This window comes from Drosophila subpulchrella, chromosome 2L (assembly GCF_014743375.2).
Source record: "Drosophila subpulchrella strain 33 F10 #4 breed RU33 chromosome 2L, RU_Dsub_v1.1 Primary Assembly, whole genome shotgun sequence".
Lineage (NCBI taxonomy): Eukaryota > Metazoa > Arthropoda > Insecta > Diptera > Drosophilidae > Drosophila > Drosophila subpulchrella.
In genome coordinates this window covers 20,922,216-20,949,073 of record NC_050610.1, presented here as the reverse complement: position 1 = coordinate 20,949,073, position 26,858 = coordinate 20,922,216, and the positions used below count along the sequence as shown (strand labels likewise).

The 26,858-nt window shown below is 43.6% G+C and overlaps 4 protein-coding genes and 1 non-coding gene across 5 annotated transcripts; 3 read left to right on the top strand and 2 right to left on the bottom strand.

Annotated features, from left to right (window-relative positions):
• Positions 1 to 1,232: 1,232 nt before the first annotated feature.
• On the bottom strand, positions 1,233 to 11,812 carry LOC119545945 (remodeling and spacing factor 1). Its single transcript, XM_037851894.1, has 8 exons — positions 11,309 to 11,812; positions 9,889 to 10,070; positions 9,369 to 9,830; positions 5,949 to 9,302; positions 4,174 to 5,890; positions 2,536 to 4,114; positions 2,370 to 2,473; positions 1,233 to 2,209 (listed from the first exon to the last, which is right to left on the bottom strand). The coding sequence occupies exons 1-8, from the start codon at positions 11,550 to 11,552 to the stop codon at positions 1,713 to 1,715; spliced, it is 8,139 nt and encodes a 2,712-aa protein (XP_037707822.1). The 5' UTR covers positions 11,553 to 11,812; the 3' UTR covers positions 1,233 to 1,712.
• A 1,299-nt stretch (positions 11,813 to 13,111) lies between these two features.
• LOC119546109 (WD repeat domain phosphoinositide-interacting protein 2) lies at positions 13,112 to 26,400 on the top strand. The gene is made up of 4 exons (XM_037852195.1): positions 13,112 to 13,423; positions 24,376 to 25,106; positions 25,167 to 25,706; positions 25,766 to 26,400. The coding sequence occupies exons 1-4, from the start codon at positions 13,386 to 13,388 to the stop codon at positions 25,864 to 25,866; spliced, it is 1,410 nt and encodes a 469-aa protein (XP_037708123.1). The 5' UTR covers positions 13,112 to 13,385; the 3' UTR covers positions 25,867 to 26,400.
• LOC119546108 lies at positions 15,788 to 20,131 on the top strand. Its single transcript, XM_037852194.1, has 2 exons — positions 15,788 to 16,614; positions 16,706 to 20,131. Exon 2 carries the CDS (start codon positions 16,766 to 16,768, stop codon positions 18,878 to 18,880), a length of 2,115 nt encoding a protein of 704 aa, XP_037708122.1. The 5' UTR covers positions 15,788 to 16,614; positions 16,706 to 16,765; the 3' UTR covers positions 18,881 to 20,131.
• On the top strand, positions 19,988 to 20,127 carry LOC119548904. The gene has a single exon (XR_005219346.1). It is a non-coding gene; the product is annotated as a U4 spliceosomal RNA (small nuclear RNA).
• Positions 20,523 to 23,131, bottom strand: LOC119546107 (E3 SUMO-protein ligase ZBED1-like). The gene is made up of 4 exons (XM_037852193.1): positions 23,064 to 23,131; positions 22,941 to 23,008; positions 20,982 to 22,882; positions 20,523 to 20,928 (listed from the first exon to the last, which is right to left on the bottom strand). The coding sequence occupies exons 2-4, from the start codon at positions 22,963 to 22,965 to the stop codon at positions 20,737 to 20,739; spliced, it is 2,118 nt and encodes a 705-aa protein (XP_037708121.1). The 5' UTR covers positions 22,966 to 23,008; positions 23,064 to 23,131; the 3' UTR covers positions 20,523 to 20,736.
• Positions 26,401 to 26,858: the final 458 nt, after the last annotated feature.

The following is a 26,858-nucleotide window of genomic DNA, read 5'->3' as shown; positions in this document are numbered from 1 at the left end:
ACGAGCCGTTTATCGGACGGGACAGTCCCTGACCCGGGAAGCGGTGCGTGGAGTCCGGGCTGATCACCTCACCCTGGGTGCTTAGGTGCAGGAGCTCGCCCAAGAGCGTCGGCAACTCCAGGAGGGTACCACACCACGCCTGCTTCAGTGAGATCAGGGCTGTGTAGCGTAAGTCGCACCCCTCCCGGCGGAAGATCGGGTGTGGCTTGTCCCGAAGAACGAGGACCACGTCGCCTGGGACTGCTCCATCAGTCGCGGCTCGTGCCGCGGCGACCTCATCGTCGACTTCTCCATCGAAAACGATGTCTCATCCCGAAACGATGTCACACAGGGCCAGATCCTCTACTTCATCTTGCCCTGCTCCCCATGAGTCGCTGCCACATCGAAATTGACGGCGTTTTCAAGTACATAAGCTTGTAATACCATTGTATTCCCCACTATAACATATCCAGTATAAGATGTATCAGGATTAAGCGTCGGTGGAGCGTGTCTTCAACTAAGGATTGTGTGAAAGCGCCATCTTGGCGCTGCTGATGGACGAATGTACATGGAGCGGGAGCGGTTCCCAAAATATAAAAAAATAAAATAAAATAGAAACTCCTTAATTCCGGCAAGTTCTTTTGGGCAGCTCGCTTTAACATATTAAAGTACTGATTAAATTACTGGGTATAAGCGTTTTGGATCAAAAGCGATTTTATACCTCTTGAAGAATTCCCTGTTGAACACAAAATATATAAAAGAAATTATAAACAAAAATATATATTCTTTAGGTTTCTTTGGGCAGCTTTATGCTATGAAAATATTTACAAGGCTGACCTTTTGTTTTAACCTTAAAATCGTGAACATTTCGTCATCGTAGCTCTGTAACTATGAGAGTAATCGCCTAAAAACTGTCAGGCAGATGGAAGCTGATTCATAATATTTGTATATATTTAAAGATGTATGCCTACCCAGTCGGAGATGAATGCATTCCGGAACACGTTCTTTCATTATGAAATAACTCTTCATTACATTTAAAACGATGTTTTATAATGGTTGCAACTAATGATAAATAGTTTTATTATGAACATTAGGTTCTTGTCCATCTTTGATTTTAGTATACCATTTGCGTTATATTATAATGGTTTAATTTTTGAATTATGCACTGCATTATCGTTTCAATTGCTTAATTATTTAATTAACTCAAACTATAATTTGTGTACAGGTCTACGCAGACAAGCTTTTGCATTGTATTAAGTTTATATTTATTGACTATATTTATTTATGATCATTAGTTTCTTTTATGTTCATATAATATTAATGGTATGTGTCATAATAACTTACGCATATTTTGTTAGAGTTCAAAAAATGTACAGAATACTAAAAGTAGTTGATGCTTGATGTCAGCCTAACAGTAAGAGCACAAACAAGGGAACTAAGTTAATTAAAAAGAAAGCTGCTGAGAGTGAAAGTACAAATCAAACGAACATACAAATTCAAAGTTTTGTAATACATTTCAGTAAAACATCAAGTTATTGCCAAACGCGGCATAAAAAGTATCTTTGGACAACTTTTAAGAGAATTTGGATCAGGTTTCTTTTGCTGAAGTACGAATTAAACACAAAGCTTTTAAGGATAAATTATTGCCAGGGTTGCTACTTCTATTATGTAATTTAATTTGTAACTCTAAAAATCGATATATACAAATTCTTTTATGCGCCCGGCGGCGTTTGTTATGTGTCATAATCATCCTGTTGCGAACTGAAGTAGCTAACCAAACCACTAAACTCGCCCACGGCAGGTGCTCCCGCTGCGGATGGCGGCGCTCTGGTGTCATGGGCCGATCCCGAGTCATCCTCGGCGATGGCAGCCGGTGAGCTTGTGGATTCCGCCGGAATCGTAACCTCACCCACTGCAGCTATCGGGGATTTCCTAATGGGGTACGCCTCCAGGGTGGTCAGCTTTTTGCTGGTTATCACAGAGGTCACTGATGGCTTGTGGCTACCGGCTTCGCTGGGTATTGCTGGTGGAGGTGCTGCGGCGGTTGGTGGACCAGCCGTCGGGGTCGCAGGTGCTGGAGGTAGGGTCTTTCCGTGCGTCAGAGTGGTTACCGAGTGATTCGTTGGCGTCACCGCAGGCGGAGCACTTACAATCACCGAACTTGGCGCCGCATGGGCAGGAGTGGTCAGCGGTGGAGGCGGCGGATAGTAGCCATATGGGGAATATCCACCTGTAACATATAAAATTAATGAGTACATATTTCTAAACATTTGTAAATGCAGCAGTAGGCTACTTCCCATTAAGCGAGGATACGGAATAGCTGAACTATTCCCTTTACCCGCTTAATAAGACGCTGCCGACCAATAAAACTATTTTACTAAGATGCTTACGTGCTCCGGCCGCATAGTCAACAGATCCAGGGCGCATACCACCAGGACCTGGAGGTCCGCCGATACGAGGCGAGTAGTTGGGATTGCCATAAATTGGGGGTGCTCTGTGGAAAAATAAGTTGTTAAATCGATTTGACAAATACAAATGTTTTCGTTTCCAGCTCACCTGTAGTGGTTCAGATGAGACGATGCATGCCTAGCTGGTGGCGGTCCGGAGCCGAAGACTCCTCCCAAGGGTGGGCCAGGAGGTCCACCGTGATGCTCGGCTCCGTGTAGGTAAGGCGGCCTTGAATTGGACGCACCGCCGCTTGCCGTGGATGTGGGTGGCACCGATCCCCGCAGTGGCGGCGGCGGTCCATAGGTGGGTCGCAGGGATGCGTGGGCTGGAGGTAAACCAGGCGGCATCTGCGGTCGCAAGAGATGTCTAGGCGGTCCAGACGGCGATGAGGGGGAACGAGACCCAGGGCTCGGTTGCTGGCTAGCCACTTGGCTGTAGAATCGAGCCAGTTCCGCGCTGCTGGGATACATGCCACCGGGCGGTCCGTGATTTCGTCCATGGGGCGGAGGCAGGTGCGCCGGCATCCGGGTGATCACAGAGGCTTGCGGATTGGGCGGGCTGGCGGCAGCATCCTCGTGCGGCTTGAAGAGTGGCTGTCCCTTGACCTTCTCCGGAGGACCTGGTCCCGGAGTTGTTGAGGATGTGGCCGCCGTAACAGCCGCCGCCGTTTGCTGCTTCTGCAACTGATCCCTGAGTGGTGTCACCTTTTTCCGTCTGCCTCTTGGCTTGGAATCAGGCGCCGAGTTTCCCGCTCCTGTCTCGGGTGGACGTACTGCAGCCGATGCGGCCGACGATTGCATAAGATGAGCAGCTGCCGCCGCCGCCGCGGCCGATGGCATGGACATTACCAGAGGCATGTGCTGGGCAGATCCGGGGCCGGTAGGATAGTTGCCACAGCCCAGCGGCTGACCAAGAGGAGCGGAGAGGGCGTTCTGCAGCAGATGCATGGCCTGTGGTGGGGGAACAGTCTGCGACAGATGGCGCTGTAGCATTGGATGCATTCCGTGAGGAGGGTGTGGAGGCAGCAGGGACGCGGAAGGATGACCATGGCCGGGGAACGGATGGCGCAAAAGCGGCGGATGCATGGTGGGCATGGGAAGACGCTTTCGGTGTGGCTCCTGCAAACCAGATGCACTGTGTACGGGAGTGGGATTCGAAGCTGGCGTCGTCTCGGGCGTTGCCTTGCTGGATTGCTTGGACTTGGAGGGTGTAGTACGCAGAACTTCCTCTGCTCCAGGTAACTCGCGGGCGGCCACCGCCGCGCTAAACTGCTCTTCCTCCTCAACCATTCGAGCAATGGCGTCTTCCATGTCCTCCGGCAAGTCGTCGGGCAGCTCAGCGTCATCCAGCTCCGACTCATCCACGTCGTCCAGATCGCCAATTGTTTCTCCCTTGCGTTGCAGGTAATCGATGTCCAGCACCTTGGCCTGCCGAATCACTGAGAGCGGCACCGTGGAGAGAGAATCCCCGCCAGCTGACTTGCCCGGTGTGCGTTTCTCCGGCACAGTGGCGCCCGCCTTAATGGGTGTGAGACGTGGTGTAGCCGCCAGTTTGGCGCCTTCTGCATTCTTCTCTGCCAGCATACGCTTGATTTCCTCCTGTCGCTGGATGAACTTTTGTCGCTCCTCAGGTGGCGTGTCTGGCCTATGGACGCCGGGTTTGATGCCGCCGTCAGAGCTGTCGTCGTCTGGATTAAAAGTAAGTAATTATAAGTAGATGATAAAAGATATCCAATTAAGTACTTACCATCCTCGATGTAGGCGTATCGTCGTCCACGGGTGCGAGTGCGATCGTCGGAAGCTGCGCCATCCTCATCCTCGGAGGACGCCGGCTTTTTCTTTTTGGCCTTGCCTTTTCCCTTTCCTTTGCCTGCCTGCGATGCAGATGCACTCGATTTCAGAGGCTGGGAACGGGGCTGCTTGCCAGATCCCTTGCCCGATAAGGGGGCACCCTCGCCATCCTCGTCGTCCTCATCCTCCTCCTCGCCAAGATCGCTTTCGCTGATGTCGTCGTCGGAGTACTCCAGTCGCTTGACTTTCTTCGCAGGCTGTGTGGCTGGCTTCTTCAGCTTGGGTGACTTCCTGGCGATGCCAACAGCCGAACTTGACTTTTTAGCGGCCGCCGCCTTTTTCTTCTTAGACGAAGGATTCCAGGCGCCATCCTCACTCTCGGAAGTGGTGTCGTCGCACAAATCGGCACTGTCCACGTTTTCGGACAACTCATTATCGTCGTCATCTTCGGTTTCGGTTTCCGTGTAGTCCGAATCCTCCTTCTTCTTTTTCTTGGACTTTGTAGTGCGCCGCTTTTGATCCTCCTCTTCACTTTCGTCACTCCCTTCGACCACAAACTTTCGATCCTTGCGCCTCTCACGCGCCGCTCTCCTGGCAGCCTTCCTCTGCTTTTTTCCTCGACCCGGTCGCCTGTACACCTCCAAACTGGAGTCAGAGTCCCCGGATCCGGACTGTGAGGTATCCTCGTCCGAGTAACTGGACGTCTTGAAATCCTCATCGCTGCCATGATCTTCCTCGCTGCTCACATCTAAAGTGGTTAACTTGCGAGGCTTCTTCTTGGCAGGAGGTTGCTTGAACTTGTTGTTGCGCTTGAGGGGTACCTCGTCCTCAGACGACGACTGACTACTGCCGCTGGATTTAACCTTCTCCTCCGCCTTCTCATCGGTTTTCTTCTCATCCACCTCTCCCTCGGCAGGCTCATCATCTCGCCGTGCCTTATCCTTGTCCGCCTCAATAATGGTGGATATGTCCTTGCCGCGACCCAGATTCCCAGCACCCGCTACCTCGTCCATCTCCTTCTTCAAGGCCGAGTTGATTAGATCGTCATACTCGTTGAGACGATAGCTCACGTTGATCTGCCGACGCTTGCGCAACTTGTATATGGGTTCGTCGTCCGAGTCCGAGAAGCTGCTGCTGTTGTCGCTGCTTGAGCCGGAACCAGATCCAGAGCCGGATCCAGAGCCACTGCCTCCGGATTTGCCATTGCTGGAGTTGGACTCGTTGCCACGGCGTCGTCTGGTGCCCCGCTTGGCAGCGCGCCTGTTACTGCGTCCATCGCCGCGACGCCTCTTTACCTTTTCCGCCTTGCTGACAACCTCATCATCCTTCTCATCTTCGTCTTCGTCCTCATCCTTCTCCCTCTTTAAGTTTTCGTCCTCCGCCGCCAGTGTGGCCGCCTGCCGTGCTAGCTCAGCCTGCTCTTCGGCCAAGATACGTTCCTGTTGTTTCTGGGCCACCAGTGTGTCGAACTGTTGCAGTTGGCGCTCCAAGGCGGTTATGAGCTGCTCCTGCTGACAGGGAGGACAATGCCAGTCGCCCTCGGGAATGTAGAAGAGCACTGGCGAGAGGCAGGAGCAGTGGTAGCCCTTGTTGCAGGCGGGCGTGTCGCAAAGCAGAATCCACTCGGGATGGTCAGACTTCCCGCACTTTTGGCACGCTTCCTCTGCATCCTCCTGTTAAAGATGTTATTTCAATTTGCTTCTTTTTTTTTAACCAAAATAAAATCCTTACCTCTTCCTGATCATCAGCGTTCTCCTTCCGTACTGTGCGCGCCCGCTTCATAGGCACCGCCTGGGATTCATCTTCAAGCTCGGACTCTGGCGAGAATTCGTGGTCGGAACGGAAGAGCGGCGAACCGGGATCCGTTTCATAGTGCGGAGGTTCCTCCTCCTCTTCCTCACTCTCCGGTTGCTCTTCTGAATCGGAGGACCAGGCCCCATCCTTGCCGGGGAACTTCTTTTTCTTTTTACTGCGCGCCTCCTCTTCCGCCTCGCTGGCCTCCGACTCGGATTCCTCGCCCGAGGGCTCCAGCACTGTGGGATCTGCCTCCTTCTCGGCCTTCTTCTTTTTCTTAAGCTCCTGCTTCATGCTCCGTAGGGCCACCTCCTCTTGCTTCCGTCGCTCCGCCTCCTCTTTGATCTTCTGCTGGGCAATACGCCGAGATTGACGGACTGGAGTCTCCGAGTCGTTGGCCTCGATGATATTGGTGGTATCCACCTCACGCTTTTTTCGCGGTCCACGTCCCCGGCCCACCTTTGGCTTCTCTTTGGGCTCCTCTTTGGGTTCCTCCTTAATGTCTTCCTTCTCTGAAGACTTCTCTTTTGCTGGTGTTTCCTTGACCGGATCCTCTTTGACCTCCGATTTTAATTTGGCTGACACATTAGAAGTTTCTTCTTCCTCATCTTCGGACTCCGGCTTCACCTCCGCTTTTACCTCTGACTGGGCTTTATCCCTGGCTCCACCACGCGTCCTTTTTGGCTGAGGTAGCTCGGAGTGAACGACAGCAGCACCACCTCGGCGACCAGAACGACGAGCTGATCCCTCCGGTGGAGGAGATGGCTCCTTAACAGGAGGCGGAGAATCCCTGACTGGCGATGCAAGTGGATCCTCAAACTCCTCTTCGATGTCTTGCTCGTTATTGCGCTTTAGTTTCTCGGCGGAGGGAGGTGGTTCGCTGGGCGAGGATTCCTTGGAAAAGGACTCCTTGGCATCTTCGCTGCTACGGCGCTTGCGATGGCGTTCCTCCAGGTGACCAAGGGTAGCATTGGGAACTGCAGGAACGGCAGGCACGATGGTCTCACTGTTCGTTCGTTTTCTGGGGATGGCTTCCTCCTCACTCTCCTCCTGCCGCAGTTGAGTTAGGAGATTTTTCTTTAGCGGCTTGGTAATCGGCGATTTCTTTGGGGGACTAAAGGAGCTGGTAGGAGGTGTAGCTTCTCTAACTGGCTGTGGTGGTTGCAGAGTCTTCTCTGCGATCTTTTCAGGCATCTTCTCCTGGTCGTCCTTCTCGGGCAAGTCCCTCTCAGCCGTTTTCTTTAGCTTCTTTTCAATAATTTCCTCCAAAGTGGGTTTTTGCTTAGTCTGAGGAACTATAATCTTGCGCCGGCTACGCGCATCCTCCTCGCCGCTGGACGAAGTAGTTTCCTCGATGTGCGTCTTTTGCGCCTCTACCTTACGCCTGGCCTCCACATTTGTGATCTTCGGTCGCATCTTAATGCGCTTGCCGCCCACATCTAAATCATCTGCGGTAGGATCATCTTCCTGGGGCTCCTCCTCCTGCACTTCGCTTTCGGAGGTGGAATTCCTGAGAGCGGGCTGAGAGTCATTAAGACGTCTCTTTCGATTTAATAGTGTAGAGGGCTTAGGTACTGAAATTTTCTCCCTGGCTAGGTGTGGCTCTGCATCTGGCTTGTGCTTCCCAGCACTGTCCATCGGTTTTTCAATTTCATCGGGTTTCGGGTTTATGGAAGTACCTTGCATTTCCTTTTGTACTTGTTCCTTAAATTTATCTTCTGCTGGGGAGGAGCTATTTACTTTAATGGTCTCGTTACAGATTGTGATTGCATCGCTACTAGATCCTAACCGATTTTTAGGTGGATCGGAGGAATTGTCAGACGGAAGCGTTTCTGGCGCATTTTCAAAGCTTTTTGTATCCTCCTCTGGAATACTCTTATTCTCCTTCAGAAAACTGACATCATCGATTGAAGAATTAGATTTATTAGTGTCTTGGGCAGATTGAATTTCCATTTCGCTTGTGGTTGGGCTTGACGTTGTTTCCTTAGTATTTGTTACCGTTTCCGGTTCAATTTTTGTTCTCGTTTCGTTTTGATTAGGTGTAGGTGTACCCTCAGGTGTAGTTTCTCTTGAAACTTTGTCATTGCATGCACCAACTGCATTATTAGAATTATTGTGATCCTTTTGGGATACTTCATTTTCTATTTTAACAGGACCGTTTTCCTTGGTAATAGCTTCTTTCACACGATCCTTTGCATCACCTTCTTTTTCTATAGCTTCACCCAGATCCTTCTTCTTAAATGAGGATGGTTCACCTTCATCTGAGTGGTTTTGTGTAACTGAAACTTCTCCTTTCTGATTTGTTTCTTCAACTTCTACTCCTACAGTTTTATCCTGTCCTTTGGAGATTTTTTCATTCGTTTCGATCACTTTTATTTTATATTCCTGCAATTCCTGTTTAGCCACTGGCTCGTATTCTTCCTCTTTGATTTGTTCTTGTGAGATTGTAATTTTTTCAGCTTCTTGGCTTCTGTTAGTCTCTTCGGTTGCAGCTGCAGATGCAGTAGCTTCATCACCATCTGGTGAAGTATCTTTGAGCTCGCTGCCATTTCGTGGCGGGGTGCTCTCCCTGCAGTTTTCGGTCTCTCCGTTCGTTTTCTCCTCGCTCAAGCTGTCGAAAATGCTGCGCTTCGTCTCCGGCTTTGGTGTTTGCTTCATGGGACTCAGCTTAAGGCATCCCGGCTCGCCAAAGAAGAAGGTGGCCTTTGGCTCTGATGACTCGGCAGTTGTCTCCTCCGTGGGAGCTTCGGTTTTGCCATTGCCCACAAGACAATCAGACCCCCAACCTTCGCCCATCACACTGAGCACCGGATCGGCAATGGCTTCACTGAGCTCCAGGTCGTCCTCGTAGTCGAAGCTGCCAAGATAGTCGCCCATAAGATTATGGGGCATGGCCTCATTGTCGCGTCCAGATCCTTCGCCCCGCACCTCTATCGTTGGATCCTCGATGGGCTCCCCAACTTCATCTTCGTCGTCATCTTCCTCGATATCCGCCGCCGCACTGTCGATGTCCTCCTCCTCCTCGCCCTCGTCCAGTTCAGAATCCTCCTCATCATCTTCTTCCTCCTCCTCACCTTCTTCCTCACCGGACTCTCCTTCGTTTTCGTCCTTGGTGCTCTCGTAGCGACTCGGCTTCTTAATGCGCTTGGTATCCAGCAGTGTGGGCCGGTGCTTCTTCTGCTGTTCTTCCTGGGAAGCTGTGGGGCTGCTGTCCACGTCCTCGATGGAACGCTTTTTAGCTGGGGCTGGGGAACCATTGCCCCCAAGCTTGGTTTGGCTGATGAGCAGTGGCTGAAAGAGTGGCAAAAATTGATACTTGTATGGAATGCTTGATTGATTGATTTCTTGCATACACACCTTGACCCTTTTGGACTTTGGCTCCTCTTGCTCGGGCGAGCGGAGTTTAATCTTCAGATTGGGCACCGTTTTCACGGGTTCCTCTTCGTCTTCCCCTCCCTCTTCCTCCTCATCCTCTTCTTCCCTTTCCTCCGGAGGCGGTGGCTTGGCGGGACAACTGTTGCTGCTGCTGGTGTCCTCATCGGCCTCGCCAATGTCCTTCGAGGGCAACACTACCTCATTGCCCCGCAGCCTGGCAATGAGGTTGACGAACTCTTCGCGGTTCGTGGCCACCACCTGCCAGATCTCCTCGTCCAGATGCTCTTGATAGACACGCAGATTGCAGTCCGCATCCTGGGTCAGCCAGTAGGCGTGACCCAACCGATCGCGCCCAATCGGCTCCGAGCGCAGGGTGTTCGCATTTAAAGTAAGGACGTGGCTTCGGAATTTAACATTGCGCTCGAACTGACTCTCGAGAAGTTCCTGTAAGCATAAATGTTGGTTGATTAATAATTAATCATAGTCACCATTTGTACCTTACCCTAAATATTCTAAGCTTGACTTTCAAGCTGGAGTTCTTGTAACCAAATCGCTCGATTTCCCAGGCATCTTGCACAGAATAACCGAAGCAGAACTTGCTGAGGGCCGATTCCCAGCTCTTCTCGTGGACCGTCTTACGGGTTTTCCGCAGCAGCTTAATGTGCAAGTCCTTCAGTTCGGGAACTGCAATGATAGGTTATTATTAGTTATTGGGAACTCATTTTATGGTTTTTTTTTATAGGGGAAATAGGATGAGAGGAAATTTTGGGTACCAATTATTTAATGGAATTTTTTTACTATTATAATATAAATATTATGTCCTACAATGATTACGAAATCCATTAAATTTTTTAAAAATAGTATATTCAACTCCTAACTCGAATCTTTAAATATACGAACTCAAAGAATTTAGTGATTAAAATCTATTTACTGTTAAATAAACAACCACTTTTAAAAATATTCATAGAAATTTTTTTTTTAAATTTAAAAATATTTAAATTAAATTAAGAATTAAATTAAATTGTTAAATTATCATAGTGTCATATTATTATGAGATAGAAAAGTTAATTAAAGCTTTAGCCTTAGGAAGAGAAAAATAAAAACAAACTAAATTCCAAAATATTCCAAAATTACTGCTAGACTTATAGAGGATCCTTCCAAAACAAGAGATTCTAATTCGATATGTTAATTTCTCTCTCGATTTTTTTTTGTTGATGATGATGATTGATGAAGAAAACAAACTATTTTAAACTATTTTAATACTTTGTTCTTAAAAAAAAAATGAAGAATCAACTCCTAACTCGAAACCTAAACCATGATTAAAATTTTTTAATGTTAAACAAACAACCACTTTTAGAAATATTCATAGAAATTGTTTTTTTTTTTTTTTAATGTAATAATATTTAAATTAAATTAGGAATTACAATTTTTTTAACGAAATTGTCAAGTTATCATAGTGTCATATTATTATGAGAAGGAAAAGTTAATTAAAGCTTAAGCCCTAGGAAGAGAAAAAAAAAACAAACTAAATTCCAAAATAATCCAAAATTACTGCTAGACTTATAGAGGATCCTTCCAAAACAAGAGATACTAATACGATATGTTAATTTCTCTCTCGATTTGTTTTTGTTGATGGAGAAGAAAACAAACTAAGATGCACTCTCTCTCTCTCTCTCTCTCTCTGTGTGATTGCATTCTCTCTTACACTCATTTTACCACCACAAAGTAAAACGAGCGCTCTCTCTCGAAGTGAAACTAAAAGAGAATGGGTTACCCTCCGCAGAAGACCAATTTAAAAACACTAATTCCTGGGTTTTCAACAATTCAACCTGGCATAACTTAATTTAAAAAATATGTGCCTCCATTTCCCCACTCTCTCTCTGTGGCTCTCCCTCTCTCGCCAAACACACACACACACTCACCTTCGTTGTTGTTTGTCAACCACTCCTGCAAATGCTTGAAATTCGGCAAATTGAGGCCCAAATCCTTGGCGAACTTCTGCAGGAAGGCGCAAATGACGGCGAAATCGGGATCGTTGGCGCACGTGTGCAGCGTGGAGGTGAGGACGTCGTCGTCCTTGCACTCCTCGGATATCGCCTCCGCCGGAATGGGAATGGGAATCGGGATTGAATTCGTGGTCGCCGCAGCAGCTGAGGACGCCGCCATTTTTCATGCGTCCCGAGAACGGGTGAAAATGTTCGTGGGCTGTTTAGCTGTATACTACACTGGCTAAACCGCACAATAGGCACTGAAAACGCTGGGCATTTGGCCCAAGTTCAAGCACTCTGTTTGCACGGCACTTCGAGGCGTCGAGAGCTCATATTTCTGGCCGCGAAACTGCGCTTTTACAGGCGTAAATCCCTATTTTAAAGCAAAAGAAAAGCCTTTATTTTTTTGTTGCGAGTTGCAGTGTGACCGCGTCCGCGTTGCCCGAAAATACTGCAGTGAAGAGCCAGTTACTGGTTCTCTTTGGGCATAAGCGAACTAGTTTGCAGTATTTTTTGTGGTCCGTGTCCAATGCAATTTCACATTTTGAATGCAAGTGGGGACATTTCAGTTTTTCCTCGGAAATGGTTTTTTAAATATAATGGTATGGGCAGTATTTTCTGGTCCATGTCCACTGCAATTTCACATTTTGAACGCAAGCGAGGACATTCCAGTTTTTCCTCGGAAATGGATTTTTTAAATATAATGGAATTGAATTGAACTTGCTATATATCTTCACTGGCCTTCGGAGACTGACCATTCAAAAATATTTCCATAAGTTTCAAAGAGTCATTCATGCTATGTAAGCCATACTATTACGATCATTATAGACATTTTCTAGAATAAAACTTAAAAGTACTTATATGTCTGAGTACCATGAAAAATAGCAATTAATCACAAAGAATCTGAAAACAATTAACTTCGTAAGTTTTCTTGCGTGAATTCACAATGGATCAAAGATTCCATTAGGGCATTTTGCCAATATTTCATTGTACAAAACTGTTATAATGCAATCGTTACACACCTTGATGTAAATAAAATTCTAATGTTTAATGATATGTCTCAGCTTTTCTCTGGGCTTTAAACTATAAAAAATATATTATAAAAAATAAAAAAAAAAGAACAATGGTATGAATGTCATACTATTACGATCATTATAGACATTTACTAGAATAAAACTTGTAAGTACTTATGTATATGTCTGAGTACCATGAAAAATAGCAAATAATCACAAAGAATTTGAAAACAATTAACATCGTAAGTTTTCTTGCGTAAATTCAAAATGGATCAAAGATTCCTTTAGGACATTTTTGAAAATTTTTCATTGTAAAAAACTGTTATAATGCAATCGTTACAGACCTAGATGTAAATAAAAATCTAATGATTAATGCTATGTCTCCGCTTTTCTCTGAGCTTTAAACTAAAAAATATGACAAAAAACAAAAAATGAAGAATAATAGTTTCCGAAAGCTACGACGAGTTTTCTGTTAGGTTAAAGGTAGCTTTTTTCTTCCTACCGATATAATTAAACACGAACAATAACCGTTATTTTTCCTTTCGATATAATTATAAACAAACTTTAACAATTTCTAACGGTTTTTTAGTGGTAGTGGGAAACTAACTTTTTTAACCATATCTGTTATACAAATATCGTAACGGTTTATTTGGTATTTTTGAAAGCAAAGCTAGTTCAGTTCCCGGAACCAGTTCCAATGAGCCATTTGTTTATTTCTGTGTGTGTGAATTTGTTGAGGGAATTTGTTGAGATAGAACGAGAAAAACATTCGCAGCAAAACAACAAAGACGACGCAAACAAAACGAATTTAACTCTACGAAAACCAATCAAATCGATTCGCATTGCTCATCAGCCTGCGTAGATTTGTATTTTTTGTGTGCACAACATTTGGATACAGCGAAAAAAAAGATACAAAAACATCTAAAGGCCAGTGAAAGTGTAACGAGATAAATAGATACAATTAGCAAAAAAAAAACGAAGAAGAAAATCCAGCAACAATGACCACATATCAGATGAACTTCAACCAGGACTTTACGTAAGTAGCAACAATAGTGCTAGAATCCTTGGTTCCAAGCCAGGAAGGTCATCAAAAAAAAAATGGCAAAACCACTGCTAACAATTGAGATACAAAAATCGACAAATGAGACGGGTAAACAAGGCGAAAACAGCTGCTGAGGGGGTGGAAAGGGGGGTGTTTGTGGGTGAGCGTGGATTGGCGTCATTTATTTGCTTGTGTGTTTGTTAGTTTATTAGAACATGCAAACAAGCAGTTCCCAATTACAATGACATGCAGTCATCTATAACGAAATATTCCGTTCCCGTTGAGAATTTCACGGGGGAGGGCACTTTTAATACACTGCCCAACAAGACTTGGGGTTGAATATAATATAGGTGGCCCAACCCCGCTTACCAACACTGGCCCATTAAATGCAGTATTCTCATTCTGATGGCCACTTTGTGAGCCTCTCAACCCACACTCCCACAAATGGCACACAATCGCGGTTTTATGTGCAACAGCTGATGTCGCGATACTCTATGCATGTTAAATCTGCGGTCTGAATAAGTGCACTGCAAAAAATGGATGTACATACAATGATTTTTGAAAATGCATATTCAAAGATAGTATTAAAAAAAAATTTTTTTTCTAAAACAAAAAAAAATTTTTTTTTACGAAAAAAGGAAATATAAAGTCCTTACTCATTTTGAAGAGCACTCTATGTGCAACAGCTGATGTCGCGATACTTTATGCATTTTTAATCTGCGGACAGAATAGGAAATCAAAGTACATACAGGCATAAACAAAAATAGAATTTAAAAAAAAATTGTTTTCCAAAACAAAAAAAAAACATTTTTAATATACAAAAAAATGGAATATGAAGACTTTACTAATTTTAAAGAGAACTCTAGCTACTCTGATACACGCATTTATAATAAATAATACATGTGTACTTCTTAGAAAAAATTTCTTTCCAGCTTGAACAAAATGCAGTGTTTTAGTATGAAGTCTTTACCAGGGACCGAAAATAATCATTGTTTGTGCGCTTTATTTTGGAAAGACTACTGTGATTCTTGCCTTTACACATCAGAAATGCCACTAATTTCACTATTGTCTAAAAAAAAAACATTCTTTTTACTCTTGCCCGCAATGTATCTAAAAATCAGCGAATTTGTAAAAATAAATACCAAAAATTCTTAGTAAATCATTTAAAATAAAAATAACAAATAATGATTATTTTCGGTCTCTGGTCTTTACTCATTTTAGAGAGCACTGTAGCTGCTATGATAAATATATTGATATGAAACAATTTGATACAATTTCGTATCAGTTAATGAAAACATTTTGTAATGAACGGGAAGGGGTATTAATATAGTGTTTGCTTCTACTAACTACCTTGATAAAATAATTTGATAAGAATGATATAGCAAAATGATACAATTTCGTAACAGTTCGAAATAAAGTAGTTGTAACATGACCTTCTCGCTTTTACTTTTCACTCTTTGCATTTACGAATATTTATAAAAGACCATTTCCGAAATGTCAAAAATTAAACGTGTAATTTTCTTCCGTGTACAAGAACAATCTTTATTCCCAAGCTTAATTAACCTGTTCTGCTATTGCACAGTTACGTTTATTTTCACTCAGCTGATGCTGATGTCATTTAAAAATAAGGTATAGGTAAAAGTGCAAATCTATCGGTTTTTTTTCTGCTTATTGTTTTATTCATTGTGTAAAAACAGGAAAGAAAGCAACAAAAACAGTCCATATGACACCCTATGGTGAAAATCGAAAAAAGTAAACACATAAACAATCCAATGAAATCGGCAGCTGATCGGTGCGCGTCATAGACCAAAAGAGAACAAAGGAACTTGAATAGAGAGGCTAAAATTGCGTTGGGCGAAAAAAAAACAGAGAAATTTCTAATCAGAATGGGTGAATGGACGTAAAATATTATGTTATCATAATCATTCGGGGCATTTCCCTTGGTTTTTGTTGTGCTGGAAAAATAATTAATTACGAGGCATCTATAAGAATTGGAAAATATTAATTGAACAATTTTTAAAGGATGTTTTTAATTTCAATAAAATGGAAAGACTATACTCTCTAGATTTATCTTGTCATTATGGTTTATAACCCTTACCCACTATTTACTTATTTTACCCAAAAATAATTAATTACGAGGCATTTATAAGAATTTAAAAATATCAATTGAACAATTTTTAAAGGATGTTTTTAATTTCAATAAAATGGATAGACTATATTCTCTATATTTATCTTGTCATTCTGGCTTATAACCCTTACCCACTATTTACTTATAGTATGTTCAATAATATCTAATATCTAATATCTGGAATGGGTACTCAGGCAACCTACAGACTGGTTTCAATCCTGGCAGAAAAATATTTACTTTCTTAAATTGTTTAGCTCTGTTAACAGGTGTTATTTCTTACTTTATTTTTTGTAAGTGATCTGATAAAGGTTGTTTTTTTGCGAGAGTCACCATTGTTTTTTGTGTTTATTGTTTTTCATTTGATAACCTGCAATTGCTCATTCAGCGTAAATTTTTTAATGCAAACGACCGTAAGTGCACTTTTGACAGCCGTGCAAAATGGTATGGTTCATGTTCGATGCCCGATGTAATACAAAAACAAAAAAAAATTGCAAACGTAATCGCTTATTTATGTTAGTCACTGCGTTTGTTTACTAACAACGCGAAAACAATAACAAATAGAGACCTCAAAGCGCTATCGCATAACAAAACAAGGGGCCTAGTGACCTTGGGCCCCATTATTTCAGCCTTTGGCGGGAACTAGTTTCGGTTTCAACTTCAAGAGAACCCATGGCAAAATCAGAAACAGCAACAACACGTGTGGCGCTCACACAGATCAAGCTACTGCGCAAAGCATATCGCATAGAGCGTGCTCGTAAGCCAATTATGTGCCAAAATGCGAATGGGAAGACTTACACTAAAACCGGTTTTAAATGTGGCGCTCAAAAAGTACAGGCCAACAAAAAATACCAACTGGAATGCCAAGCATCTGGCAGCACTGCAAGTGGCAGCACTGGAAAATGCACTGGAAATCATCGAACTATCGAAGAACGCCTCTTGTTATCGAAACCTATTTATATTTTTGAATTAAATTAAAATTTTAACAAATATAAATAGTTTTCAAGCCAATTTAGGATGTGCAAAGAAGAGAAGGCCTGCTAAGCTAAGCTAACCATTGGTATTCACATCACAAAGTACATTGGAAGCCCAGTTTCCAGTGCGCTGACATTGAAAAGGGGAGAATAGATTTAATTGCCAATTGATTGCAGTTTGCAATTGGAGCAAGCGAGTGTGTGAATGGGTAAAAATCAATACGCCGAGCAGCAGCGATGGAGCAGCGCGCCAACTTCCTGGCCCTGACCCTCCTGGACGCCCTGGAGGACGAGAACGAGTCGGACATCATGTCGATGCTGGAGAGGAATAGCATAAATGCTGGCATAGTGCCCTGCGATCGCGGTTTGGCCCCGCTGCACTATGTTTGCGGCATGCGAAATGGGGAGCTTGCCCAGCGGATCCTGGAGCGGTTCCTCGAGTGTCCCGATCTCGATGTGGATGCCCTGTGCGATGGCCAGACAACGGCGCTGCACATCGCCAGCATCTATGGGCGGGCGGAGCTGGTGAGGATGCTGCTGGAGCGTGGTGCTCGTGCGGATCTGGCCGACGAGGAGAACAAGCTGCCCGTGCACTATGCCATCGAGGAATGCCACTTCGAGGTGCTGCAACTGCTGCGGGATCACATCTTCCGCGAGAAACAGCACCAGAAGAAGCAAAAGCAGCAACAGCGAGTCGACGCTCTGACGCCCAATCAGCCGAGGTACAACCACGATGTCACCTCGCCCTACTACATCAATATCACCCACAGGCGGCATAGGCCGCAGCCAAAGTTCCCGGAACCAGAGGAGGAGATCGATGGCACACAGATTCCCCCATTGCCGGATGAGGAGTCGGTCAATCTGTTCGCCCTGACCGAGGCCCATCTCACGCAGCTCATCCAGAGCCAGCGGGAGAACCAGCCGGAGGATCCCGATCAGCCAAAGCGGCGCACCCTCATCGAAAGCTGGCGCGAGAAGGTCGAGAGGTCTCGTGCCCGCCAATCCCTGCTGCATCAGTACGACGAGCATGTGGAGGCGCTGGTGGACGAGGCCCTCGAGCAGGAGGACTTCAGCTACGAGCAGCACCTGCAACAGCAGCTGCGCGGCGAAGATAATCCCAAGGATCAGGGTGAGGAAGCTCCTTGCTCGGGTCGCCAGGTCTTCGAGTTGCTGGTGGAGCAAGTCGCCCAGGCGGTCGTGGAGCCGGAGCCAGAGCACAGCTTCTTCACGGCCCAGGGTGAGGAGGAGGCAGCCGCTTCGAATAACTCCCCACGCCAGGATGAATACTTCCTGCAGATCAAGGAGGCCTACGTTCACACCGATGACGAGAATGGTTTAGTCTTCTACGAGGCCAAGTTCCTACAAAATGCCGAGAAGCGGGAGGCGGCTGACCAAGCCATCAAGGAGAAGAAGCCCGATTTGGACAGCACGGTGAGCACAAATCATACCGTGCCACTGGACTACGAAACGGATGCCCTGCGACGGGAGTTAACCCAAATGGGTGCTCCGGTTGGCCCCATTACGAAGACAACCAAGCGGCTGTACATCAAGCAGCTGATCAAGTACAAGCGGAATACGGAGGCGCTACTGGCCGCCCAAAAGCACGCCCAGGAGGCGCAAATCCGCTACTCGGTGGAGCTGCATCGCACTCTCCGATCGCCGGAGGACTTTGCCCGGATCAGCGAGTACTTGCCGCACGAGGCAGCCTCTGCAGCGCATTTCGCCAAGTCCGGCGTACCGAAGAAGAACCTGCGGGAGGGCCATCTCAAGCAGAGCTTCATCTACATGTTAATCGATCCGCGCATCTCGCGAAATCTGCCCGGCGAGAGTGCTTTTCTTGAAAAGTTCGGAGTGTGGCAGCGGTTCCTTGACTCCATTTTTTACGTGGGCAAGGGCAAATCCTCGCGGCCATATGCTCATCTCTACGATGCCATGCGCCAGCACACTCGACTCCATCAGAAGAGGGACAAGGAGAAGAAGAATAAGGATCGTGGCGGTGGATTTCGCACCCTGCAGCCGGATGTTTTCCGCTCGCCGCCACCGGGTGATGGCAAAATGGGAAGCCGAAAGCTGGAGCGCATCCTGGACATTTGGCAGCACGGCAATGGAGTCGTATGCTTGCACGTCTTCCACAACATCTTGCCCATTGATGCGTATACCCGCGAGGCTGCTATTATAGACGCCTTGGGTCTGACGCACCTCACGAACCTAAAGCGCGGGGATTACTACGGTCCTGCCCAGTCGTGGACGATGAAACAGAAGAAGCAACTGGGCATCGCACTGCTCCTCAAGGCCATGCACATTTATCTGGCGGAGGGAGAATCCCAGCTGTCGCCTAGCGACCTTTTATAATAAGGGAATCAAAGTAGGATGAACTGCAACCTGGCAATTGGCACCAAGTACAAAGTGCAGTGGCGCAATTCGAACATGTTCAAAGCTTGATCTCAAGATTGTTTTTAGTAGGAAATGAGGCAGAGAATAGAGAACCATAATAATAGGGTATTTTCAAATGCAAAGTTCAACTGCAAAATAGTTGTAAATTAATTAGCATCTCTAAGCTTGAAACTGAAACTTTGAAATATTTATTTTTATTGAAACGTCACTACAATTTTGGCGGCTAGTCTTTAAATATGTGCACATTTATTTCAACAAACCAGTCATTTCTGGTATTTACAAAATCTTGTATTTATATAAGATTTATTTGATTTTAAAGGAATTTAATTTACGTAGAAAAATAAATAAAGGCTTGATAAATGGTACAGAAATACATGTTTCTCAATTACCATATATCGCAATTTGGGAAATTTTGGAATAAATAATTTTAAATATAAACGAAGATTGCTTAAACGGAAATCAAACATTTTGCCTGTTTGTTTCTACTTATTTTTATTTTTGTAGGGGCTTAATAATTAAATTATTTAAGGCCATATGCTTGAGGCTGGCACCCCTTTCTTCCTTAAAAAGTTTAGAAATTTATATTGATAGATACACTGGGCTTGAAAGAAAAGATGTTTTCCTTTTCTGTAAGACTATTCCTTGATTCTACTGCAACAAGTGGTTGCATATCTCCTTTATTTCAATAATATTTATTATAAAGGCCAAACACAAAATAAATCAGTTGTACCCTAGATAATTCATAAAACAAAATATGAAATACCGACGAAATGTTCTTAATTCGATTGTGCAACGTCCGGTTGCGCCCTTTCGGTGACCTTCAACTCGCCTGCAAGGAAATCCACCCTTAGGAAACATCCCCAAATAAATTTGTGCATCGGCAGCAGTCCAAACACACAGCCTGAATCACAACTACAAGAACAAAGGAGCCTAAAAGCATGCTGCACCTTTTGGCCAGCTGCAAATTCGTTGCTTGAGATATTTTCGCGTGCGTGTGCGCATATAATTCCCAACTGCTTCTGGCGCCGCCAGCATGGAGCGGAGGTCGAATGTCGGTGTATGGTTATCTTTGCGCAGTGGCAATACCGTAACCGATGAAGTTCTACTGAGGTGCGGTTATTGCTAGTTGAAAACTTTAACCAATACCCCGCCATGGGGACGTGAAATACCGTCCACTACGGCAATTTTTGGAAGCCCGAGAGGGCTAATTTTATGATAAATATGACGATTTAGTAGTAATTAGAGTGGTAGTACATTAGGGATGCAAAAACATCGATAGTGAGTACATCGATGTTTTCAACATCGATGTTTGTAAGCATCGATATATCGCTAAAACATCGAAATTTTGCTAAAACCTCGAAATTTCGCTAAAAACATCGAAATTTTCTTCAATTTATTAGGGATGCAAAAACATCGATAGTGAGTACATCGATGTTTTCAACATCGATGTTTGTAAGCATCGATATATCGCTAAAACATCGAAATTTCGCGAAAACATCGAAATTTTGCTAAAACCTCGAAATTTCGCTAAAAACATCGAAATTTTCTTCAATTTATGAATATATACCATAAAACCCTCCAAATATTAATTAAAATATTGTTTTTATGAAACTTATTATAAACTTATATTTATTCAAACAAAACAACAACAATATTTTCAGAAACAAATAAAAAAGCATAATCTTAATACATATTTTAACGAAATCATAAAGAAAAATGGAATCACATTATTTCAGTTCAGTTCACTTCAGTTCAGTTCAGTTCAGTTCAGTTCAGTTCTTACTTATCTTACTTATCTAATCGATATCTATATCTTAACTAATAATCCACTGGTTTTTCTGTAAAAACAACAGCATGTTCAAAGTTTTAGGTTTAAGTCGAGATCTCTTTTCGTCCGCGATTTGTCCTGCCTTGCTGAAAGTCCTTTCCGAGTCAGTAGATGTCGCAGGTATACATAAATATTTTAACGCGCACTGCGCAAGATTGCTGAATTGAACTTCATTAACCTGTAAGAAAATAGGGTTATTCAAGAAGAAATGTAAAATATTAAAAAATTTACCCTCCAGTATTCGAGCGGATCTATTTTCTGATGCGCATTCTGTTGCTCGAAATATTGCCGCATTTCGATTATTGCATCGGATCTCCAAGTTCTTGGCTTATTTTTGACTTTTTCGGCCATAAATCCGTACAAATCAGAGGGGTGTGTTTTCTCGGCGGCCGGTTCCTCATTTGGACATTGGTTCTGCACATCTTTGAAGACGAAAGTCAAGTCATTTTCCAACGCTGCTACTGCTTGTTCTGCATTCATCGGATTGTAAAATCCTTCCTTTTTAAATCTTGGATCGAGAATCGTTGTCATCCTCGTAGCAGTTCTAGATTCATAGGGGTAAAGTCTGCTTCTCAACTGATTTGTTAAAAACAAGCAAGTGTCAGCCCCTACACTCGTCTTCATTTGCGGCTTAAGCGTATCCATTTGAATTAAAAGGCCCTGCACTGTGGGTATTATTAAGGATACCGTTACTTTTTTGGCAGCTGACGTATTCACTGTTGCCGTTTCAAATGGCTCTAAAACGGTGCAGATGTCTTGAATGATAGAAAATTGTTCCTCACTTAACGGTAGTGGCGCCTTCAAAGATTTTAGTAAAACTCCGCAAACTGCCTCTCGAACGAGTAAAATTCTCTTTAGCATATAGAATGCACTATTCCAACGAGTAGGCACTTCCTGTATTAGGTTTAACGGCTTTTCAACGCCTTGTGCAGCTCTTAGTTTGGCATACGCAATCGCACTGCTTTTAAAATAAGTGACAATGCTCTTAACGCTTTTTAAAACATCTTGCACATCATTTAGGGCAAGCGTGCTTTGAACAATTAAATTTAATGAATGGGCAAAACAACCCAGGTGCTTTTTTTGCAAATTCTCACAGGCCTTTTTCATAGAAGCTGCGTTGTCCGTTACAATAGTTACCACTTTATTAAAAATGTCAAAGTCCATGCAAATTGCTTTTATAGTTCCTGCAATATTGTCACTGCAGTGATTGGTTTGGTCTAATAACGGCTGTGTGGCTAGAACAACCGTTTTTAGCTCGAAATTTTCAATAAAGTGGCACGTCAACGTTAGGTAACTGGCGTTTGAACGAGACGTCCAACAATCCGTTGTTAATGAGCAATATTGGACCGTACTCAGCTTACCCTTTAATTTGGATAGCGCTTCTTCATAAAGATTTTTTGTGACCACATTCTGCAATGTAGTACGGCTGGGCAAAATGTACTTTGGATCGAGTAATTTTATAAAATTTTTAAACCCATTGTCGTCTACTATGCTGAACGGCTGAATATCTGACGACACCATTTTAGCGAGACATTTATCAAGTTCAATCTTTCTGGATGATTTTGGGTCGTACGCATCAGATCGTAAAACAAAATTGTCCATTTTCATTGCGTTTTCTGTACTTACTGATACTTTCAATGGATGAAGGCGCCTTAGATGATCGGATAAATTTGTTGTATTGCCGGAAGTTTTATACTCCTTTCCGCAAAACCGACATTTGGCAAACATTTTGTTCTTGCACCTCTCAAAATATTTCCATACATCTGATCCGGTTTTCTTGCGTTTTCTACAATCTGGGGGCTCAAAGCCAAATTCCAAATCATCATTTTCCAAAATAGCAGCACACGCAGGAGCTGAGGACGAAGCAGCAGAGGACCAAGCAGCAGACGTAGAAGAAGCAGACAACGAAGCAGCAGACGTAGAAGGAGCAGACGTAGAAGCAGCAGACGTAGAAGGAGCAGACCACGAAGCAGCAGACGTTGGAGTAGACGACGAAGCAGCACATGTTGGAGCAGACGACGAAGCAGCAGACGTTGGAGCAGACGACGAAGCAGCAGACGTTGGAGCAGACGTTGGAGCAGACGACGAAGCAGCAGACGTTGGAGCAGACGACGAAGCAGCAGACACGTGGTCTAAAACGCAATACAGTGTTAAAATTATGAAATAACAACTGCTGCGACTGGAACTTACTTGTTATGTGCAGAAACCTGTCCATTGTGCCGAGAGGAACCGCCCTAATATGTTTTACCTGTATCAAACTGTAACAATACTTAATAAAATGGAAAAATGTGCACTTTTTCCCAATTTACGTACCACTTGCTTTGCGTGTGTATCTCTTAGTGATAACATCGATGTTCGAAAAAAAGCATCGATACATCGCTGTTTTAAAAAACATCGATAGTATCGATAGTGACATCGATGTTTTTGCATCCCTATAGTACATCAAAAAATTGGTAGAATCAAAGAGTCCTACAACGACAAATAGTGGTTCTATAGATAATATATTAACTGCTGATTTAAATAATATTATTAGGGACTGTTAAAAGGAGTTTCTGGAATCCTTTATTTAAAAAAAGACCGCTCTGATTAATATTTTGACAGTCAGAAATAAGACTCTTGTCCACAAAGTACTTATATCCACTAAACTCATAGAATTAGGGGAAGTTATTATTATTATACTATAATCTTAAGTTTACAGGCGAACTTAAATTTAGCTATAACTACGTGGCCTTAAGCTTAGAGTACACACATCCATGAAACTCAGAGAATTAGGATCAGTAATAAACCTTTATTTAAACAGAATTGCTAACAAAATAAATAAAAATGCATTTTCAAATAAATAAAGTCTGATACTTTGTAAAATAAATAAAAACCAAATGGAATTGACCTAAAAAGGTCATAAAAATGTAGCTTAAAACTCCCTTTATTTATAAGTTTACAAGCCATTGATAATTTAGAAAAGTGGGGAATGTATTGGTTTTTAAATCAATATGGCTTTTTGCAAACGTACGTACAATTTATGAAAGAATTATTATTAAAATCTTTAAAAAAACAGAGTTATAATCATTAAACAGTTGGTTAGGATGTAGTTTTAACTTACCTTTACTTATACAAGAATTTAACGACCACAGTTTGGTCAGAAAAGTGGGAAATATAATCAGTAATAAACATTTTTTAAAGTTTACCAAGCTTATAGAGGTTCTATGGACATTACCTGACAACATATGTTATGTTCAGTACTTAATCTAAACTCTGGCTTATATTTATTTTTTCCCCACAGCAGCCTCTCTTTAGAAAAGTAAGACATGTATTGGTTTTTTAATTAATATGGCTTTTAGCAAACATACCTATGCATGTGAGAAATACTATTAAAAATCTTAAAAAAAAACAGAGTTATAGGAATTAAAAAGTTGGTTAGGATGTGTTTAAAATTACCTTTACTTATACAAGAATTTAACGACCACAGATTGGTTCGAAAAGTGGGAAAGTGGGGTATCTGAATTAATAATACAAAATTGTAAAAAGTTTACCAAACTTATAGAGGTTTTTGGGACGTTACCCGACAAGATATGATACATACCCTATTTAATTTGAACCCTTGCCTATAATTTATTTTTCCCCACAGCTCCCTCTCCGTCCTGAGTCCCACTGGCCTGCGCCTGTACTCGATCGCCAGCCAGGACAAGGTGGAGGAGATCTTCGCCAAGGACAACACGGAGCAGATCCGGATAGTGGAGCGGCTGTTCAACAGCTCGCTGGTGGTGCTGGTCACCGCCCAGAAGCCCAACTGCCTCAAGATGCTGCACTTCAAGAAGAAGCAGGACATCTGCAACTGCTTCTATCCCTCGGAGATCCTGTGCGTCCGCATGAACCGGCAAAGGCTGATCGTCTGCCTGGCGGAGAGTATACACATCCATGACATACGCGACATGAAGATCCTGCATTCCATCGAGAACATTGCGCCAAATGAGCAGGGCCTGTGTGCCCTCTCCCTGAATTCCCACTTGGCCTTTCCCGTCTGCCAAACCAGCGGTGAGCTGCGCATCTTCAATGCCAACAAGCTGCGAACGGGCATGACCATCAGGGCCCATGACACGCCCCTATCCGCGCTGGCCTTCTCGCCCAGCGGCTCCCTGCTGGCCACCGCCTCCGAGCGGGGCACTGTCATCCGGGTGTTTTGCGTCAAGAATGGCCAAAGGGTGCAGGAGTTCCGCCGAGGAGTCAGCTGCGTACGCATTGCCTCCCTGGTCTTCTCGGCCAGCGGGGACTTCCTGTGCGCCTCCTCCAACACGGAGACGGTCCATGTCTTCAAGATCGATGGACGGGCAGTGGAGGCGGCCGAGCTGAAGGCAATAGGTGAGTAATATCTTAGGGATACTTGGTACTCGGAGACTTAAAGATACTTTTTTATTCCAGCGGATGTGGCGGCCAAGTCGGAAGGCACCGCCAAGGAATCAGTGACAGCCGCAGCGGAGGAGCCCGCGCCTGTAGCCAGCTGGGGCGGCATCTTTTCCAAGGCGGTGTCCTCGCTGCTGTTGCCCACCCAAGTCAGCGAAGTCCTGGCCCAGGATCGATCCTTTGCCACAGTGCAGCTGGCCCAGGGCGGTCTGAAGCACATCTGTGCCCTGACCCGCGTCCAGAAGGAGCTGCGTCTACTGATTGCCTGCGAGGATGGCTTTCTCTACGTGCACGAATTTCCAGCGGATCGAGGTGGGGCCTGCAAACTGCTGTCTGTTCATGATCTGCGCGGAGCCCTGGAGGATATCATTGAGTTGCAGTTGAGTGAAAGCGTGCTGAGGTCACAGATCAAGTCGACGAATCCAACGATTATGACGCAGCCCTCGCTGACAATGCTAAAGAGCTGTGCGGCCAGTGTGCTCATCGAGAATCCGGATCCGATGCAGGACAATAGCTATGCGAGCATTCTGAAAGGTGATCAGGCAGATGCCATGTCAGGTGAGTTTATACAGATAGTTATGTCCAAAGAAATCCCTTTAAGATCTTATCACTTTTAGATTCTGCCAAGTTTCGGAAGCTCTGCGATGCCATCGACACTCCAACGAAGCTCTACGATGAGCGACAGTTTCCGCCCGTGGCCATTGCCGCCAAGGATTGACAACGCCGTCGCAGCCACAATGATATGGTCATAGTTGATAAACACCAGATACATTAGCCACTTTAGTAAATTCCCCAAGGACACTACCTTAGAAAAATAGCCTCAAAGAAAAGTTATGACATATGTATGTATCCTAAGTTCGAAATGGAAGCAAAAATACTCTAAAGAAAGTATTTCAATTAATATAATATAAGAATAATTACTTTTAATTTTTTTCCAAAGCTGTATATATTAAAGAATGTATCTGAAACAATAACACTTAAAAATATGCTTGATTTTCTCATTCTGATAATTTATTTTTGTCCTAACGTTTAATCGGATTATATCCTATGCAATTACTCAAACTCTGTATTTTTGTATTATACCAATTTAGGCATTAGTATATAATAATAGTTAAGAACAAAAGAATGTATAAAAATTGCGAAAGACGCTAAAAAAAAAACAAACAAAGAACGGAAACGAAGAAAAGCAACAAATAATGTACCTTAAAGTGGAGAGAAATAACAAACGTATTCAATTAGCTTTGCAAAAAAATTTTAATATTAATTATGGAAAAATATCGTAAATATTATAAATATTTAAAGCAAAAAAGAGTAGAAGTGGAAATTTTAAGTATTCTTATGAAATATTTTTAAATATTATTTAAATAGGACAAATTAATTACTAGAGGAATTTGAATTCAAAAACTTTATGAAAATACTTAGCAATATGTTTAAATTATGTATGTACGTAAAAATAATACAAAAAAAACATTTAACAAAAACAAAAAAAAAAAACAAAAACAACCAAAAAACCATAAAAATAAAATCAAATAAAAATTAAAAAACCCTAAAAAGAATCGTTTCTATTTTAAGATATATTTTTTAGGCAAGAAAAGTAGGAGCCAGTGCTTGAAAATGCAGTAGAAAAAAAATGAATACATTGGCAACACTTGATTTTTATAACAGTTTTTTAATAGAGCTTTGGATTTCAAAGAAAAAGTCGTATCTGTA

Excerpts from the sequence above, each read along its gene's own strand:
- LOC119545945 (XM_037851894.1), bottom strand. The coding sequence starts at position 11,552 with ATGGCGGCGTCCTCAGCTGCTGCGGCGACCACGAATTCAATCCCGATT. Across the intron at positions 10,071-11,308 it reads GTTGACAAACAACAACGAAG|TTCCCGAACTGAAGGACTTG; the intron begins GTGAGTGTGTGT and ends CTATCATTGCAG. Across the intron at positions 9,303-9,368 it reads CAAAGTCCAAAAGGGTCAAG|CCACTGCTCATCAGCCAAAC; the intron begins GTGTGTATGCAA and ends CCACTCTTTCAG.
- LOC119546107 (XM_037852193.1), bottom strand. The coding sequence starts at position 22,965 with ATGGACAGGTTTCTGCACATAACAA. Across the intron at positions 22,883-22,940 it reads CAGGTTTCTGCACATAACAA|ACCACGTGTCTGCTGCTTCG; the intron begins GTAAGTTCCAGT and ends ATTGCGTTTTAG. Across the intron at positions 20,929-20,981 it reads ATCCGCTCGAATACTGGAGG|GTTAATGAAGTTCAATTCAG; the intron begins GTAAATTTTTTA and ends ATTTTCTTACAG.
- LOC119546109 (XM_037852195.1), top strand. The coding sequence starts at position 13,386 with ATGACCACATATCAGATGAACTTCAACCAGGACTTTAC. Across the intron at positions 13,424-24,375 it reads AACTTCAACCAGGACTTTAC|CTCCCTCTCCGTCCTGAGTC; the intron begins GTAAGTAGCAAC and ends TTTTCCCCACAG. Across the intron at positions 25,707-25,765 it reads TCAGGCAGATGCCATGTCAG|ATTCTGCCAAGTTTCGGAAG; the intron begins GTGAGTTTATAC and ends TATCACTTTTAG.
- LOC119546108 (XM_037852194.1), top strand. The coding sequence starts at position 16,766 with ATGGAGCAGCGCGCCAACTTCCTGGCCCTGACCCTCCTGGACGCCCTG.